General features: G+C 40.0%; 1 protein-coding gene across 3 annotated transcripts; it reads left to right on the top strand.

Moving 5' to 3' along the window:
* The first annotated feature begins 268 nt into the window (after positions 1 to 268).
* Positions 269 to 16,353, top strand: LOC118827197 (endoplasmic reticulum aminopeptidase 1-like). Of its 3 annotated transcripts, none has more exons than XM_036598466.1 (18): positions 269 to 470; positions 3,132 to 3,654; positions 4,583 to 4,721; positions 4,991 to 5,125; positions 6,208 to 6,328; positions 7,007 to 7,161; positions 7,343 to 7,456; positions 8,016 to 8,147; positions 8,813 to 8,944; positions 10,555 to 10,712; positions 10,908 to 10,987; positions 11,119 to 11,302; positions 11,509 to 11,665; positions 11,960 to 12,144; positions 13,004 to 13,165; positions 13,661 to 13,801; positions 14,449 to 14,530; positions 15,490 to 16,353. In XM_036598466.1, exons 2-18 carry the CDS (start codon positions 3,164 to 3,166, stop codon positions 15,679 to 15,681), a joined length of 2,760 nt encoding a protein of 919 aa, XP_036454359.1. In that variant the 5' UTR covers positions 269 to 470; positions 3,132 to 3,163; the 3' UTR covers positions 15,682 to 16,353. The 3 variants fall into 3 exon arrangements, with proteins under 3 accessions (XP_036454359.1, XP_036454361.1, XP_036454362.1); XM_036598468.1 differs by having other exon boundaries at positions 3,129 to 3,654; XM_036598469.1 differs by having other exon boundaries at positions 3,122 to 3,654.
* The last annotated feature ends 1,090 nt before the right edge of the window (positions 16,354 to 17,443 follow it).

Below are 17,443 nucleotides of genomic sequence, written 5' to 3'. Positions count from 1 at the left end.
TAATGTGCTAGTCTGGACTGCTTTTTGATTGAGGCGAAGGAGAACCAATCAGAATGGAGCTCATTTACATATATCAGTCTTAAAGGCAGGCTGTTTCGCCCCTCTTCTACGTTTTCCATCTTAATTCTCAAAAAGCAGACATGCCTCTAAATATTTTACATCTAAATACCTGAACTGTCAGAATGTATTTGGGTCAGCTCGAGACTTTTATTTTGAAAGCCAGAATGGCGGCTTCGCTTCATACGTTCACTGTTTAAACACACAACGCACAGATTCTGCTTTAATATTCTCACATTTTATCAGCGAAAATGAGTTCATGTATAATAAAGTGCTGCATATAAATTTAATATTCATTTATATTTTTATGTTTTTTCCCTCCTATGATACAAAAGCTGAGCGCTGTGTTTATTTTCACTTTCACTATTTTCCTCTATCAGCTTACTTCACTTCCAGCTCCCAGACAAACTGCAGTGAGTGATATTAATGATTTTAATCATATTTCTGTCGTTATATTGTATAGAATAACCTGTAGAGCAGCTGGTCTGAGATTAGGGTCCGAAAAATAAGCCCTTCATGTTTGAAATGTAGACAGATTCGCTGTGTCATTGTGGCTGTTCGGTTCAGTCAGTCAGTCATTGAGCTCTTCCATATGGCCTGAATGTGAAAGTAGATATTTTATCACACAATTACAATTCAAATGTGCAGGAAAAGGAGGTTAAATCTTAGCTAAAATTACAAATTCAAAGCATTTACGTCTGTATTCTCCTCACAGTTGTGGATAAAGTTCACTGGAATGGTTAAAGGATTAAAAGTGCAGTAGCTCGGTGCTCAATACAGTAATGACACTACGGCCAAGCATTACAGGGCTCATCTTATGCAAATCTGAACTTTCTTCATTTGTTTCTTAAATAATGTTGTATGTAAATGTTGTTTCAGTTTCAAAACGAGGCATTCAACCCCTTATAGAAACTAGGATGCAAATACAGCCCCTACTGAACCTACTGAATGAGTTGTTTTTGTGATGTGATGAAAAAAAGTATGAATGAGGCCTAATGCAGGGCAGCCAATCAGAACAGAGACCACTTACTTATATGTCTTTAAGCCACAGTAGCAAAACTGCCTGTTTAATTCTGAGGGCAAGTGGAGGTTGGAAAATCATTATATAAAAATGAATTGAAACTGGACATAGACCCTTTAGAAGCACTTGTTACTGCCATCCAGTGTTAAACAGTGTTAAAATCTTAGAATTGTTTATTTTCACTAATACGGAACTCGAAGTATAGGCCTAAGTATAGCCATCACAGTGATTTTAAAACAAATAGAAAATGGGTTATATCCTGTATTGGTTGTTTCTAGCATGAGGTCACATACTCTGCGATAGCAAAAGGAGCAAGACATTTTATGTTAAAGAATATTTAATAAAAGATCAGATTTCCCAAGTGTCCCTTCATAAAAGGTAAGAAATATGGTCAAAAAGTATATAAGGAAAAATCATAGTAACGTAATTGAAATGATACCAGTTAAGATACAAGTTTACACCCCCCTTTTATGAAATATTGTCTTAATATCTTGTATGTCCACTCTTTGCCTTTAAAACCAACTCCAACCCTCTGAGCAACTTCTGTACCCTTCAGGTGTAATTTTAGTCCATTCTTGCTGGCATATTTGCTTCATTTCTACCAGATTGATGGGCTGTCTGTCATGCAATGCTTTCTTCAAGTCTGTTCACAGATTTTCTATTATACTCACGTCTGGAGACTTTGGGAAGGCCATGGCAAAACTTTCACCTTCTTCTTTTTAAGCCATGCTTTCAGTTGACTTTGCTTTATGCTTTGGATCATGGTCTTCTTGCAGGATCCATCCACGCTTCATTTTTAGCTTTTTGACTGATGGTAGAAGGCTTTGCTCTGAAATCTGCTGATATTGGCCTGCATTCATTCTTCCTTCCACTTTCTGCAGAGCTCCTCTCCCTGATGCAGACACCCCCCCCCAAAACATCCTCCACCATGTTTTACTGTGGGCATGGTGTTCTTCTCTTCATAGGCACAGTTTTTTCTCACACATACTTGTGTGAATTATCACCAAATGGTTCAACTTTGGTCTCATCAGACCACAGAATATTGTTCCAGAATTCATCTGCTTTGTTAATATGCTCATTAGCATACTCCCAGCACGCTGTCTTGGGTCTAGAAGTAAGCAATGGCTTCCTGCATGCTTTTCTCCCAAACGCTTCACTGTGGAGATGTGAACCTGCTCTCCATTCCCCTCTAAGGACTTTTTAAGTCCCCTGCTGTTTGTTTTGGATTCTCACAGAGCTCTTGAACAATTTTCCTGACAGTTTGTTCGGTTATTTTTCTTGGTTTTCCACTTTTTTGTAGCGTCTTCATGTGTCCATGTTTCTTCCATTTCTGGATTATGGTCTTCACGGTTTCTACAGGAAAGCCAGAACGCTTTGATATCTTTTTATATCCCTCTCCAGCTCTATGAAATGTTTTCTGAGGTCTTCTGACCGCTGTTTTACTGATCCCGCCATGCTTGAGACGGCTCCTGAAAACCTAACTACCTGCAAATTTAAACTGCAAGCCTAACACACCTGATGCCACTCATCAAGCATTAAGTGCTGACATTGGTTTTTAAAGCTTAGATGCCTAATTTTACATATTCAAGTTAAATACTTTGAATGATATCAAAGGTGATGCAAACTTTTGAGCTTGCTGTTAAACACGAATAGTGACTTAGACTGAGCTGTTCTAATGTGGACGTTATAACATGAAATGTTTTCTGAGGAAAAGCATATTTAAATGAGAATGTGTAAGGTTATTTTAAAGATTAATGGTATAATAGAGGTAGAGGTAGATTTTTAGATTATTTGCAGATAATCTAAGGGGGCTACAAACTTTTGCACATAATTGTATATAGCTGAATAAAACTTACCTATATGCCGTATGCAATGTGGACTGAAGTCAGGGTCCAAAATTTGATTAAACTGTAGACAGTATCAATTTAGCATTAGCTGACTTAAATAAGGAATTCAATGTATTGGTGGTTAGAATCTTGAAAAAGCATTGAATTTTCCATACGTTGTGTAGCCCTAATTGTAGTCTTTGTTTATGTCTCCCTGGTCTCAGCAGTTCCTGACTGTCTCCCAGTCTCTCAGTAGGCCATGTACCTTTTGGCTCTCCTCTTGTGGGTTACAACAGCTTTGGCTGGAGTTCCACATGCCAGCAGAGAACATGAGCCTTCTTTCCCAAAGGCAACCAATGGACAGCCGTTCCCATGGAACAAGATGAGGCTTCCTCAGGCTGTTTTGCCCCTCCACTACGACGTTCTCATCCACCCCAATCTCACTAGCTTAGACTTTTCTGGAAGTGTGAAGATCCAAGTGGAGGTCCATGAAGAAACCAACACCATTGTACTCCACAGCAAAGATCTCAACATTACCAAGGCAGCACTGCGGGGCTCAGCTGAAGGTCAAGATCAAGTTCTGAAGGTGCTGGAGTATCCGGCCTACCACCAAATCGCTCTTGTGAGCGATAGTACAGTGCTGAAGAGGGGTGGTGTGTATGTTATCGAGCTGGAGTTCGTGGCCAAACTCTCAGAGAGCTTCCACGGGTTTTACAAAAGCACGTACCGGACCAGGGAAGGAGAAGAGAGGTAAGGAGCCTTACACATCAAGACGACCCATCAAAGGAAAGAGTGAATGAGTATGGATCCTAATATAGAGTTTCTAGGGGTGTAATGATACATATATTGTCAGGCAGATTATGCAGTTTTCCATCTTTGATGTCTTAAAAACTTTGAAAGTTTGACTCTCCGGGGGTCTAGTCATGTACAAATAGGTTCAACACTTCGTGGTTTCCCACAGGCATCTATACATGAATTCCAGAGCTCCTCTGTATTAATGACAGAAAACATCTCATGGTTTAAACTGGAATTAAACAGGAAAGGGTTGAATGTAAATGTGATCTAAAATTAGCACAGCAGTCAATCGTCACAAGACCTAGTACAATACTCGGTTAACTACTGAAAGGGCTTATGTGTGAACAAAAGCCATTATGTTATGTTAACATGTACGACGTGTAGACAAAGTGACATCTTTCTATGATGATTTAGTTAAACAGATGAGGTTTTTAGTTTAAAAAACATCACATAACGATGCAACCAGGCCAGCAAAACAACATTTTCAGAAGTACCCAGTGCTGTAGTATTTAATGCGGGATGATTTTCCCCCTTTACTCTCTAGAATGCATCCAGATGCCTAGTTTTGTTAAACAATGGCATTCAAGAGTTGTGGTTGGTATAGTGTAGTGGGTAACACCTCTGCCTTCTATGCTGTAGACTGGGGTTCGATCCCACCGCCTTGGTAAACACCCTACGCTATACCCATAAGAGTCCTTGGGCAAGACTCCTAACACTACCTTCGCCTACCTGTGTAAAAATGATCAAATTGTAAGTTGCTCTGGAAAAGAGCATCTGCCAAATGCCATAAATGTAAGAGAGTGAGTAATGTATCAAGGAAAAAAACAGGTTCTTGTAATACAATAATTGTATATTTTAATTACACTCATGCTTGTGTTTGTAGGGTTCTGGCCTCCACACAGTTTGAGGCGACCAGCGCTCGTGCAGCTTTCCCCTGTTTTGATGAGCCGGCCTTCAAAGCTAACTTCTCCATCCGCATCCGCCGAGAGAGCAGACACATCTCCATCTCCAACATGCCAAAGGTACGACCCATAAACATCAGCAGACGCTGGGTATTGTGGTAACATATATATATATATATATATATATATATATATATATATATATATATATATATATGCCATCTCCAAAAAACAGTTACAGATTATAGTTTTTCAAAACTTATTCAAACCTTTTGATGCATTATTAGAAGGGGGCTTTCCAAGTCTGGCCAGAGTTTCCCTTTAATAGGCAATATTAGCTTTATAATAATTCTGCTCTGTATCTAACAGTTTATTTTGTCTTCTCCCAGCTGAGGACAGTGGCACTTCCTGGCGGCCTGTTTGAGGACCAGTTTGACGTCACTGTGAAGATGAGCACGTACCTGGTGGCATTCATCGTGTGCGACTTCCTGTCCATCAGCAAAAACACCGAGCATGGGGTCAAGGTCTGAACTGCCTCAGCAAATGTTCTCTCCATTTCAGAAAGTTGATAGGCTGTTTTTTAAAACAAATTTATCTACTGGTTGTCCCCTAAAACCCTACTGATTTTTTGTTATTAACACATAAAAGCTCTACATTCTTAAAAATAAAGACACCAAAAGATGGTTTCTTAGAGTGATGCCGCGAACATTGTTTTTTAAACCTGTCCTTACAGCCCCCAGACAGTCCATATTTTTGCTTTAACCTACACTAGTAACCCAATGGAGGCAAGCATCTTGCTGGCAAGCCATTCTTAGAGTTTGGCGACAGCCTGTTCAGCTCGATTAAATCTTCGGCCACAAGAGTTACATTGCAGGCGTGTCCATGTTCGCCAGCGTAAAATGTGTCTGTGCTACCCTGTGTTCTATCACTGTGTAAAAGATGCACGAGGCTTCATTTATTGCTGGATGCACAGTTTGGGTCGGTTTTTCATTTTATTCATCTACTTCTTTTTTCTCTTGATTTCACGGGTTGCAGTTTTCAAGCCAGAACCACTAATCATTTCAGGGTCGTAAAGCCTTTATGGGAGCAATGAATTTGTGCTTTTGGAAATGATTGCAAGTGCATTTTTTGCAAAATCTATGGTCTTGTAAAAATTCTGACTGGCACAAATGATGTCACAAAGTCCCTCAGACATTATGTAAAGACTCACATACATAATACCACATATATACACACATATATTAGCAGCCACCAGGGATACCATTACAATGCACTAGCAACACCTTAGCAACCACCTGGGATAACATTACAATGGGCTAGCAACACCTTAGCAACAGCCAAGCAAAACCTTAGCAACAACTTAACAACACCTTAGCAACCACTTGAGATACTACTGGAACACAGTAACAGCCTAACAACACCCTAGCAACCACCTAGGATTCCACTAAAGGAAGGCAAAATGACCAAATTTTCTCTTTATTCTTCTTCTTTTTCATTGTGCCCATACAGTTCTGCACGTTCATCACTCTGTGTAGGCATAACTTTAATGTGCTGGGTATTTTGCATTGTTGTTTATTTGCTGTGTTGTTGATGTGGCTGTGGTCAGATCTCAGTATACACCGTACCAGAGAAGATAGACCAGGCTGAGTTTGCACTGGACGCTGCAGTGAGGCTGCTGGACTTCTATGATGATTACTTTGACATTCCGTATCCTCTCCCTAAGCAAGGTAACTTCAATGTAGAGCTGTTTCACATTACTACATGTAATTACAGACATAGTTGGCGAATTTCGATTTAACTTGTTTAATGAATAGCAGTAAATTGAGGCTTAATGTGTTATGGAAACAGAAGGGCAATGGCTAACTGTGAAAAATAAAGGCTTAACAAGACTGATGACATAAGATACATACAAAAACATGTATATCCTGTTGTATGCAAAAGTTTTGGCACCCCTGCTAATATGAGATGTTTAGTTGATTTTCTAAGTGACAATAAGTGAACACATCCTCTACAGGGAACATACCTCTGCAAATATTAAAGCATAATTACTGTTTATTTGCTGAATTTATCATTTTGGGGAAAAAATAAAACTTTAATTGCGGCCTCTGCAAATGTTATAGCTCATTTTATGTTTTTGTTTTCCAATTTGTTAGACTTAAATAAATAAATAGGAATTGTGCACTAACATTAATGAAAAATGCCATATTTAAGTTCCCTGTATATGTTGTGTTAACTTACTTTCACTTAAAAAATCAACAGAAAACATGTAATTTGACCAGGGGTGTTCAAACTTTTTATACACAAGTATCTTCTTATTATAGAGTAAAATGTATATTCAAACTGATGTGTTTGGAGCAGATTTCTCTGCGTTTCCTTTAGCACCGTGTGTCTCTTTCTCTTCTTAGATCTTGCTGCAATCCCAGACTTCCAGTCAGGTGCTATGGAGAACTGGGGACTGACCACTTACAGAGAGACTGCCCTGCTCTTTGACCCCCACAAGTCCTCTGCCTCTGACAAGCTGGGCATCACTATGGTCATAGCACATGAGCTCGCCCACCAGGTTAAAACCATAACACATCAGTCCTGACCCATTTTAGACATAATGGTTTTAAATTAATAGTGTGAAATATGGCTAAAATGAACACCACAACATTTGAAATTTTGCAAACGAGTTGAGTGGACAAAATGTAGCAGCAAAACAGGAGCGGCATGTTTAAAAAAAGGCTGTGTTGTTTTGGCAGTGGTTTGGTAACCTGGTGACGATGCAGTGGTGGAATGATCTCTGGCTGAACGAGGGATTCGCCAAGTTCATGGAATTTGTGTCTGTTAACATCACCAACCCTGAGCTGCAAGTGGTGAGACATCTTTAATTTGTTCTTTTTAAACCACAGCACCTGTTTGCTTGGAACCTAAAAGCAAGACTACATACGTTTTGGAAAAAAAGTTCCAGCTCGATATTTAGATCTTTGGTACAAAATGAACATTATAGTGATTAAGATATGATGACAGTTATTCATTATATACATTATTCACTCACATTCCTAGGAGAAGCGTCTTTCACTAAGTTTTGACTGAGTTTTGTTTAAATTCTTATTCAGTGCGCTCGTGTTAGATTCATCTGCTCAAAGAAGGGATCCAAAACACAACCCACATTACAAAATTTTCTTCTACACATTGCATGCAATTACAGATTTCCACCAGAGAGGTCTCCTAATGCCCAAAACCTATATTGTGCAGCTTTAAGATATATATATATCGGTATAGTAAAAGAACTACACAGGTCATACAGCAGCTTCATGAACTCAGCCAAATGTTTGAATAATGATTTGCATGATGATATCCAGCAGCAGCAGTGCTGTGGTTTTTGAATAAAAGCCTCTCTTGTCCATCTGTCTGTGTGTTCACATTCTCCAGGAGGACTATTTCCTGGGAAAGTGCTTTGAGGCGATGGAGGTGGATTGTTTAGGCTCCTCCCACCCTGTGTCCACCCCCGTGGAGAACCCGGCTCAGATACAGGAAATGTTCGATGACGTGTCTTATGACAAGGTGGGAAAACAGATGAAATTATACTGGTGAAATTAGTGATATTCCTTCTTAGCCCACGTGTTTGCCCATCCGAGACACGTTTGGTGTCTGAGGTTTGCTTTGTTGGTTACGAGGCTAATGTAGCTAAGGCTGAATATCAAAATATTTTTTATATCGATAACAAAACCAGTACCAAAACCTTACTTCCAATACCGATTCTGAAAGATACTTTTTCAATATTTATTTACAATATTTGCAAACTGAAAGTGGGTGTGGCTCAGACTCAGGAATGAGTCTGCAGTGCTGGACATGTGTATTTACTGACCCCAATGGATTGCAGGCTAGTCAAGAAGCTCTGGGGTTAATAATACGGTTGCAGAATGCAAAGTAGACAAAGTAGCAAACGGTCATCAGTGTAGATTTTGGAAAAAGCATGCTTGTTGGCTAATGGATGCTAAGACTGACTACTTTTGAAGCTACGATTTTTGACTACTTTTTGAGCCACTGAAATTTGGTACTGATTGACAAAAGACTTTTTCTGTACTATATGGTATTGAAGTAGTTGGTTCCATTTAGACAGTGAATTTTGATAAACAGTCCTAAATGTAACTAACAAATAATAGAAGCTAATATCCCACCAGTTTACATTATATTAACTGAATGCAACCTGTTTTGTCATTTTTCAGGGTGCTTGTATTCTGCACATGCTGAGGGAGTTCCTGAGCCCTGACCTCTTTAAATCTGGCATCGTTCGATATCTGAAAAAATACAGCTACCAGAACACGGTTAACACACACCTTTGGGAAAGTCTGACGACTGTAAGTGCACTTTTTTGTAGATTCCAGATTTTGTATCATTGTCATGTTTTTGTCCGTCAGTGCTCTCTCACTACAATACCCAACATGCAGTATGCAAGTACATCACACAATTGTGTGAACATTGGAATGTGTGTCAACCAATCCTAACTGCTGTAGCCTAGCCGCTTATCCTTCTGGGTCGCAGGGGGTGCTGGAGCCTGTCCCAGCGGTCAGGCAGGAAACACCTTGGACAGGTCACTGTCAACAATGGAACCAAGTAAAATAAGTGTACAAATCAGTAGGTAGAACAAAGCATCAACAGGAGTTACAAATGTAAACATCAAGAGGTAGAGCAATGTACCAATCAGCAAGTATAAAAATGAAAAAAAAAAAGGAAATTCATTTGAAAACATCAAGTGAAATAATTCTTACCATCACCCGTTTCAGGAGAGTAGCTTGAGTTGTCCAGCTATCCATTGTACTTTCAATGAATTGTGCCTCACCCAACTTTTCACAAAGTTCTGCCTTTGTTCCTTCAGACATCTTTGGCACCACATGTGTACTGAAACGCGGTGTGCTTGAAATGTCATACCACGGCTTGAGCACATTTAATAACGATCATAATCCTTTGTTCTCTACAGTCTGAAATGGGTGCATATGTAACCCAATGAAAAGACCTTTTGCCTTTGTTATTGCTTCAGCACTGTCAGAGGTCGAGGAGTGTTTGGCACTAAACATTGCTGGAAGCAGAGGCCGTGCCATCAGTACACTGTGCTGTCATATAGCATATGCTGTTGGTAGTCTGTGCTCTCAGTAGTGTGTGCCTGGGCTGTTGTTTGCCTGTGCAGTTGGTAGCTTGTGCCATCGGTAGTTTGTAGCATTGGTAGCCTGTACCATCTGTTGCTTGCGCCATCAGTTGCCTGTGCTGTCGGTAGTCTTTGCCATTGGTAGCCTGTACCATCTGTTGCCTGTGCCATCAATAGCATGTGCCATTGGTTGCTTGTGCCATCTGTAGCCAGTGCCACTGGTTGCCTATGCCATTAGTTGCTTGTGCCATCGGTACCCTGTGCCATTGGTTGCCTGTGCCGTTGGCAGCCCTTGCTATTGGCATCCTACGCTGTCTGTTGCCTGCGCCATTGGTTGCCTGTGTCATTGATTGCCTGTGCCATCTGTTGTCTGTGACATCAATAACCTGTGCCATCGGTAGTCTGTGCCATTGGTTGCCTGTGCCATCAGTAGCCTGTGCTATTGGTTGTCTGTGCTGTCGGTAGCCTGTGCCATTGGTAGTCTGTGCCATTGGTTGCTTGTGCTTCTGTAGCCTTTGCCATTGGTTGCCTGTGCCATTGGTAGTCTGTGCCATTGGTTGCTTGTGCCATTGGTAGCCTGTGCTGAAAGGAAATTCAGATCAAGATCTAGAAAGTCTGTAAGCAACATGTGCATAAACTGTGGGCTTAGGATTGCTCAGTCATTGTGATGTTGTAAAGTGGCTTCATAAACTGCTGTCTTATCTAAAAACGAATCTCAACGATCAAAGGCAATCTGATATCGGAGATATCTCCACGTGGAGATGAGTGTATTTTTGTTTAAAGTGACAAACTAATTTATTGAGTTTATTTAATGTCTTCTACCAGAAACAGCACTCGGAGGACGAGCTGGATGTTAGGGTGATGATGGAGACCTGGACACTGCAGGAAGGCTTCCCCCTCGTCACAGTGGAAGTCAAAGGTCGTGAAGTGCGCCTAAGTCAGGAGCGGTACCTGAAGGGCGGCGACCCCTCCCAGACCTCTGGGTGAATATAGCACAGATATAGTTACACCCTCTATTTATATATATTTTTTTACTGCTAAGAGTGGCACAATCATCTAAGTGCTCCCTCTATCATAAGGAGGTTGTGCATTTGTTGCCCAAAGATGCCACAGCCATCCGTAACTGGGTAGTCCTGGTTTTGCATCTCAGTTAAATATGTTAAATTATTATGTTGAAGGTTTCTGTGGCATGTCCCACTGACATACGTCACCAGTAATTCGGCCACCGTCCATCGCTTTCTGCTGAAGACTAAGACAGGTGTGTACAGATGTTTCTGCTTAACAGCCCAAACAATGCATTTCAGCATTGCTAAATCAGTAGTTTATCAAAGGATTCAAAGGTGCCAACATTTCAGGTTATTAATAAAAATGCTCATGTGCTGCTCTCAGATGTGCTGTACCTGCCTGAAGAGGCAGACTGGGTGAAGTTTAACGTGGACATGAGCGGATACTACATTGTCCACTACGAGGGGTCGGGCTGGGACGACCTCATTACTCTGCTCAAACACAACCACACTGCCCTCAGCGGCAACGACCGGACCAGCCTCATCAACAACGTCTTCCAGTTGGTCAGGTTAGCTGTCTGCTGGGCTTTGCTTGGCCAGGTGTTCTTGGACTCTGATATAATGATTGAACTCATTTCTCTGGGTTTCTCTTGAGAAAACTGTTCTTGCTCTTCGCTTAGTGAAGATTTGTGTAGTATAAACTAATAATATTTGAGTCGGCTTAAACTGTATCCAGATTATATATTTTGAGATACCCCTTGCTTTTGTTGGTCAGTGTGGGGAAGCTACCGCTGGACAAAGCTCTGGACCTGTCGTTGTATCTGAGCCACGAGACGGAGATCATGCCTGTGACGCAGGGCCTCAGCGAGCTTGTCCCACTCTACAAACTGATGGAGAAAAGGGAAATGGAGGCGCTGGAGAACCAGATGAAGGTCAGTCATAGGAAGAACTTTGTGTGTAGGACATTTTCATGGAATTTATATGGAAGAACCTGTTTGGACCTTATCACAGGCTTAATCCTCTCAAATGTCCTGTTTCTGCATAAAAAGGTAGAATAAAGGTGGTTTTTATAGACCCCTAGTTTCAGACCGAAAAGAATTTCCAACTGAAAGTTATTAATATTTATTTATATATTGATATATTCTGTTGAAATGGCAGATTCTAAACTTTAAATTCAAAGCTCATTTGTGCAGGTGAAGTTGAAATTTCTTAATAACGCTGTCCAGGGCTACATCGTGCACCTGTTCCGTGAGCTCATAGACCGGCAGGCATGGACTGACGACGGCTCAGTGTCTGAGAGGATGCTGCGCAGCTACCTGCTCCTCTTCGCCTGCGTGAGGGGTCACCCACCCTGCGTCTCCACCGCCACCCAGCTCTTCAACAAGTGGAAGGAGTCTGATGGCAACATGAGGTCAGACATCAGCTCTTATGATATGATCTTTATCTCTTCACTTTTCAACCCATATTGCTGTAGTATTATCCTGTAGTGTTGTTGATTTGAATATGTAAACACAGTCATTTAATGTGGTTTGATGTGAATATGAATCCGTTTTTTATGATAGCTTTTGCATGATGTGCTTGTTAACTAACCAAAATATAACCAATATCATCAATAATACCAATAACAAGAATTAAAATAGCAAAATAACAACAATATTCATGATTTGTACTCATGATTCATGGCAATCCAGTACAAAAGTGGATATACTTGTTTTACATGCACATTGGTATTAACAAATGCTTCAACTGTTCCATATTCCATTGAAAATCATATTACACTGTGATTTTATTTTATACCACTGACGCTGCCCATAACATAAATAATAAATAATAAACAAAACACCACATGTGCAGAAGTTGCAGTAATACCATGTTTAAATGTGTTATTTCAGGTAAAAATAATCACATTACACAATAATATCATTCTACCGTCTTGAAACAACTGAGACATTTTGTTTATTTCACATTTCTGGTATCTTAATTTTAGCACTATAAATTTTGGTCAGTAGGGGGAGCAGTGCATGACCTCAATCTCCACCAACAAGCACAGCCATTGGCTCTGAAACATCTGCATGAATTAGGGTGTGCTTCATGTAGATTACATGTAAATGAGGTGCTGGTGGGCTGGCGCTTGATTTCACACACTGAAACTAAGTTTCACAAACCAGATGCAAAGTAACTTGTGCCTCATTAAAGGCAGTCAAATCTGAACAGCTTTGATGAATAAGATCCAATGTATTTCTCTCTGCCTGTTTGTTTTTCCTTCACAGTCTCCCTAACGACGTCAGCCTTGCGGTGTTTGCGGTTGGTGCTCGCACTGAGGAGGGCTGGGACTTTATGTTTGAGAAGTATCGTGAATCTATTTATGCGTCACTGAAGAGCCGAATCAAATCTGCCCTGTCCATCTCTCCTCTCGCTCACAAACTCAAATGGTGAGATGTTCCAGCACCCTTAAAATTTCACCCTTGCTAGAAAAACAGCATAGACCAATATAGCTGGTCACCAGCAAAACTAGCACATGTGTTTGGATGCTGGTTTGCTGGTATGTCAAAAGCAAAGGAAGTTATTAGGCACCAAAACCATGTATGTTGTGTTTTGGATGCTGGTGCAGGATGGTACAATCAGATCACACAAACAGGATATAGAATGTGGTGGAACACAAACAGGATGGTAGATATATAACATGGTGGAACACATGCAGGATGGCAGATATAGAACGTGGTGGAACACATACAGGATGGTAGATATAGAACATGGTGGAACACACAGGATGGTAGATATAGAACATGGTGGAACACATACAAGATGGTAGATATAGAACATGGTGGAACACATACAAGAGAGTAGATATAGAACATGGCGGCCATGCTGGGTGACAAGCATTCCTGCCATTTTATCCAAACTTCCTCTTTTCTCCCTCGCTGTAGGATGATGGAGCAGAGTTTGGAGGGCTCTGTGATGAAGACGCAGGACCTGCCGTATGTTGTGACATCAGTCAGCAAGAACCCTAAAGGCTATAAACACGCCTGGGACTTCCTGAGGGCCAACTGGCACTCGCTGGTGAAGAAGTGAGTGGAAACATCGTAGCTCTGAAAGCCCGTCTGTTGAAGTTAAACAAACTGAATCTGTTTGAGCTAAATTACTTGCCAGAACATGATGTTAGGCTTTAAAGTGATAGTTCAGCCAAAAAAAATTAATTTACAATGTTTTCCCTCAAAGGTAATCAATTAGCCAGTACACATTTGGTGTCCAGAAAATGGCTAAGGCTATGAGGCTAATAAACAAATGCAGGCTTCAAGATGCCTGGGGCTTTTGTTTTTAGCTATGCTAACATACTTTACCTCATATTTATAGATAACAGTATGCTGTGCATTGTCAGAAACCACAGAAATAAGTCTATTTGGTATTACACACAGTTTAACATGGCTTAAGGCAAGTATGTGATAATTTAGGCATCAGTTTGCTTATGCTAACCTGTGGGTTACAAGCTTCCATAACTTGTTAGCTACATTGGCCTCATAGCTCCGATGTACAGAATCAAGCTTCAGACACCAAGCGTATTTAGGCTGCCCTCCTGAGTTTGGTTAAAAGATGGAAAAATGCTTAAATATGAATTTTCCTCAAACCATTTCTTTTCACAGTGACATCCTGACAAAGGGTTTTGAATTATGTGAAAAGTCTGCTAATGTCCCTCCACCTTGACCTTTGTCTTCAGGTTTGACCTTGGTTCTCACTCCATTGCGCACATGGTAACAGGCGTGACCAGTCAGTACTCCACCAGAGAGATGCTGGAAGAGGTGTGTATCAAAATGTTTGATCCAGGTTCTACTACGGCCAAAGAAATTTAAAACAATGTATTTGTCCATCCAGTATTGATAACAGTGCTTTCTATTTTGTGTGTTTCTTTTGCTCAATAAAGTCTAAGTAGTATTTTGAAAGCCTAAAGAAAATAAAATACCTATTCTGTGTAACATACAAAATGATCAAGGTGGAACATAGAATAAGTAAGTAATTTCAAAAGTTTAAGCTAGCTAGCTAACTCATAACCCTTCATATTCTCATCAGATGATCTTTTTTCCTACATATGAAATATTTCCTTCCAAATACTCTGTAGTCTGAAATCAGGAGCATGTCAGGAAACTGATGTGCCTGTTTTGGGAATAACTTACTTGGCTGCTTAGCTTGTTAAATAGTTAAGTAGCCTGACCTACTTTGGTATCTTGCTAACATGTTCTCCACAGTAAAAAGTGTAAATAATTCAGTCTATGCTTACACATGTTAGAATCGCTTGAACAGATTGTAAATCGTAACCTCCAAAAGCAAGATGTAATAAATAATTACTTACATTGACCATTGAAACCGTTCTTTCTTCCACCATGATGAAGGGTACGTGAAAGTCCTTAAATTCAGGAACCAAAATAGTTTCCCAACGCTCCCCTAGTAAATACAATGTTCAACTGTTAAGTCTGCAGCATGTTCCTTAACATATGAAGTATGAATATATGCTATATTGTTCTGTTACAAGTGAATGGCTAGACTTCTCATTACATGTAAAAACCTGTCATACTAGAATAGCAGTTGCTCAAAATTGAGGCCTTTGCTAATAGCTTGAGGAACAGAATTACACAGTATGTTATCAAAATATCTCAGACTTGCATTGTTGGCATGGAAAAAATTGATTTCAGTAATTATGGTTATATCTCCACTGTGCTACACGCTACATGCCATAATGCATGCATCTCTCTTCTGTTATTAGATTCGGGGATTTTTCAATTCCTTAACTGCTGAGACGGGCGCTGAGCTGCGCTGCATCCAACAGGCCCTGGAGAACGTGGAGGAGAACATTCGCTGGATGGACAAGAACCTCCCTCTGCTCCAAGCCTGGCTGGACAAGAATCATCCGGAACCGGCCCAGCTAGACGACCAGTTCAAACACACAGAGCTGTGAAGCCCTTGACCGCACAAGACCCGACCTGACCCGAGCCAACAGCTCGTACTGAATGACCGAACCTAGAACGTACAGACGTATTTGAGAAAGGGCCTGGTGAATGGTGAAATTGGCTGAAATGTGTGTGATTGGTTTGAAGGACACACTGCTGGTCTTCAAGAAGAATTGCACCATTTTTTTTCAAATTTTCTGCAAAATTATAGAGTTGAGATGTAAACAAAGTAACTCAGAGTGGGTTGATGTGAAATTCTCCATTCTAGACAAACTTATAGTCTAAAGTGTTCTCAGTGGTGGCGATAGGAACCAGACGTCCACCTCTAAAAGCTCCCTCACAGAAAGTTATTACATTAACTGGCCATGAACATACTGCCTGAAGCCTGATGCATTTTTATGATGATTTTTGTGTAAATAAAATGGCTTGTTTGTGTTGTAGACATTGTGACCCCTGGTTCCCATCACCACCGCTGTAAAGAAGTCAGTGAGCTTTTCTACAATGAACCATAAACCAGTCTGCATGAGTTTGTTTACAGCTCAACAACTGAGTCATGAAGAAAATTTGGTGGAATTCCCTCAAAAGTAACTGTTGAGTACCTTTATGAACTAATTTGAAGAATAGATTCATTGCTATCATATTTTTGAAGAAGGTCAAGGCTTTTTCTAAAAAAAAAAAAAGGTTTAAAAAAGCCAAAAAGGCATAAAACATTAGTCTTTTACCACAGAAAAGGTCAGAAAATTAAAAGAAATCTGGCAAAACAATTTACACAGTACATTGGTTCCTGATACTGTATGACAGACTGCTAGACAAAACAGTCGGTTTCAAAATGGCTGCTACTACTGTTAAGTATGCTAGCATATTTTGCTAGCTCATATTTATAGACGACAGTGTGTCATACAGTCTGAGAAACAACATAAGCACATCAATTAGAGATTACTGAAGAACTCTTTGCAGTTTGAGGCATGTGAAATGATTTAGACATGCAGTTTTCATGATGCCAAGTGGCTAATTACTCATAAGCCTCCATTGCTTGTTAGCTACATTAGCATCAAAACTCCAATGCAAAAGAAACAAAATTGACACTACATTATGGTATAAATGTGATTTTTCACCAACGATTCATTAATTTTCTCACTTTTTCTGTGATGAAATGTAGGCTTTCTTGCTGACTGTTTCAGAGGAGGGTGGGTTTGAAAATGCCTCTGGTGGTACACCATACGTGCCACCATACCATACCATTTGAGGATGGTTTTTTTGTTCAGGGTTAAACTGTGTCACAGAGAAGGTGGTTCTATTTTTATTATTTTTGTTATACTTCTCTGAGACATACCAACACCAGCTACTGTGTTCTTTTTTTTACTTGTTTGTGTGCTGTTTTAATTTTCTTCAGTTTTCATGATTTAACAGTTTTAAAAGCACCTTCTGGAAAGTAAATCTTCATGCTGAAATCTGAAATAAAACATTTGAAAAGGTTAATATCTATAAATGTTTTGAAATAAAACGTCTAACTTGGAAGTAATGTGCACTTCAAGTCTGTATTTCTCATATTTATCACTGAAAACGTTTTCTCTATGCTGCTGTAATCCAACACATATATGCAAATGCATACTGACCAAATGTCCTTATCATGGAAAACCAAAATTTGCTCCCTTTTGATGCAGTATATAAACACTGAGTGCATTTATATGCACTCAATCTGACCATAATCAGATTTCTGCAGTTATCTGATTGTTTAAATGGTCATGTAAAGAGCATATGATGGATTTA

Source organism: Colossoma macropomum, unplaced genomic scaffold, assembly GCF_904425465.1.
Source record: "Colossoma macropomum unplaced genomic scaffold, Colossoma_macropomum, whole genome shotgun sequence".
NCBI lineage: Eukaryota > Metazoa > Chordata > Actinopteri > Characiformes > Serrasalmidae > Colossoma > Colossoma macropomum.
This window is presented reverse-complemented; position numbering and strand designations above follow the sequence as displayed.

Bases quoted from the DNA above. Each gene is read 5' to 3' on its own strand.
- LOC118827197 (XM_036598466.1), top strand. From the start codon at position 3,164: ATGTACCTTTTGGCTCTCCTCTTGTGGGTTACAACAGCTTTGGCTGGA. The intron at 10,713-10,907 runs GTGAATATAGCA...ATTATGTTGAAG, and splicing joins GACCCCTCCCAGACCTCTGG to GTTTCTGTGGCATGTCCCAC. The intron at 14,531-15,489 runs GTGTGTATCAAA...TTCTGTTATTAG, and splicing joins CCAGAGAGATGCTGGAAGAG to ATTCGGGGATTTTTCAATTC.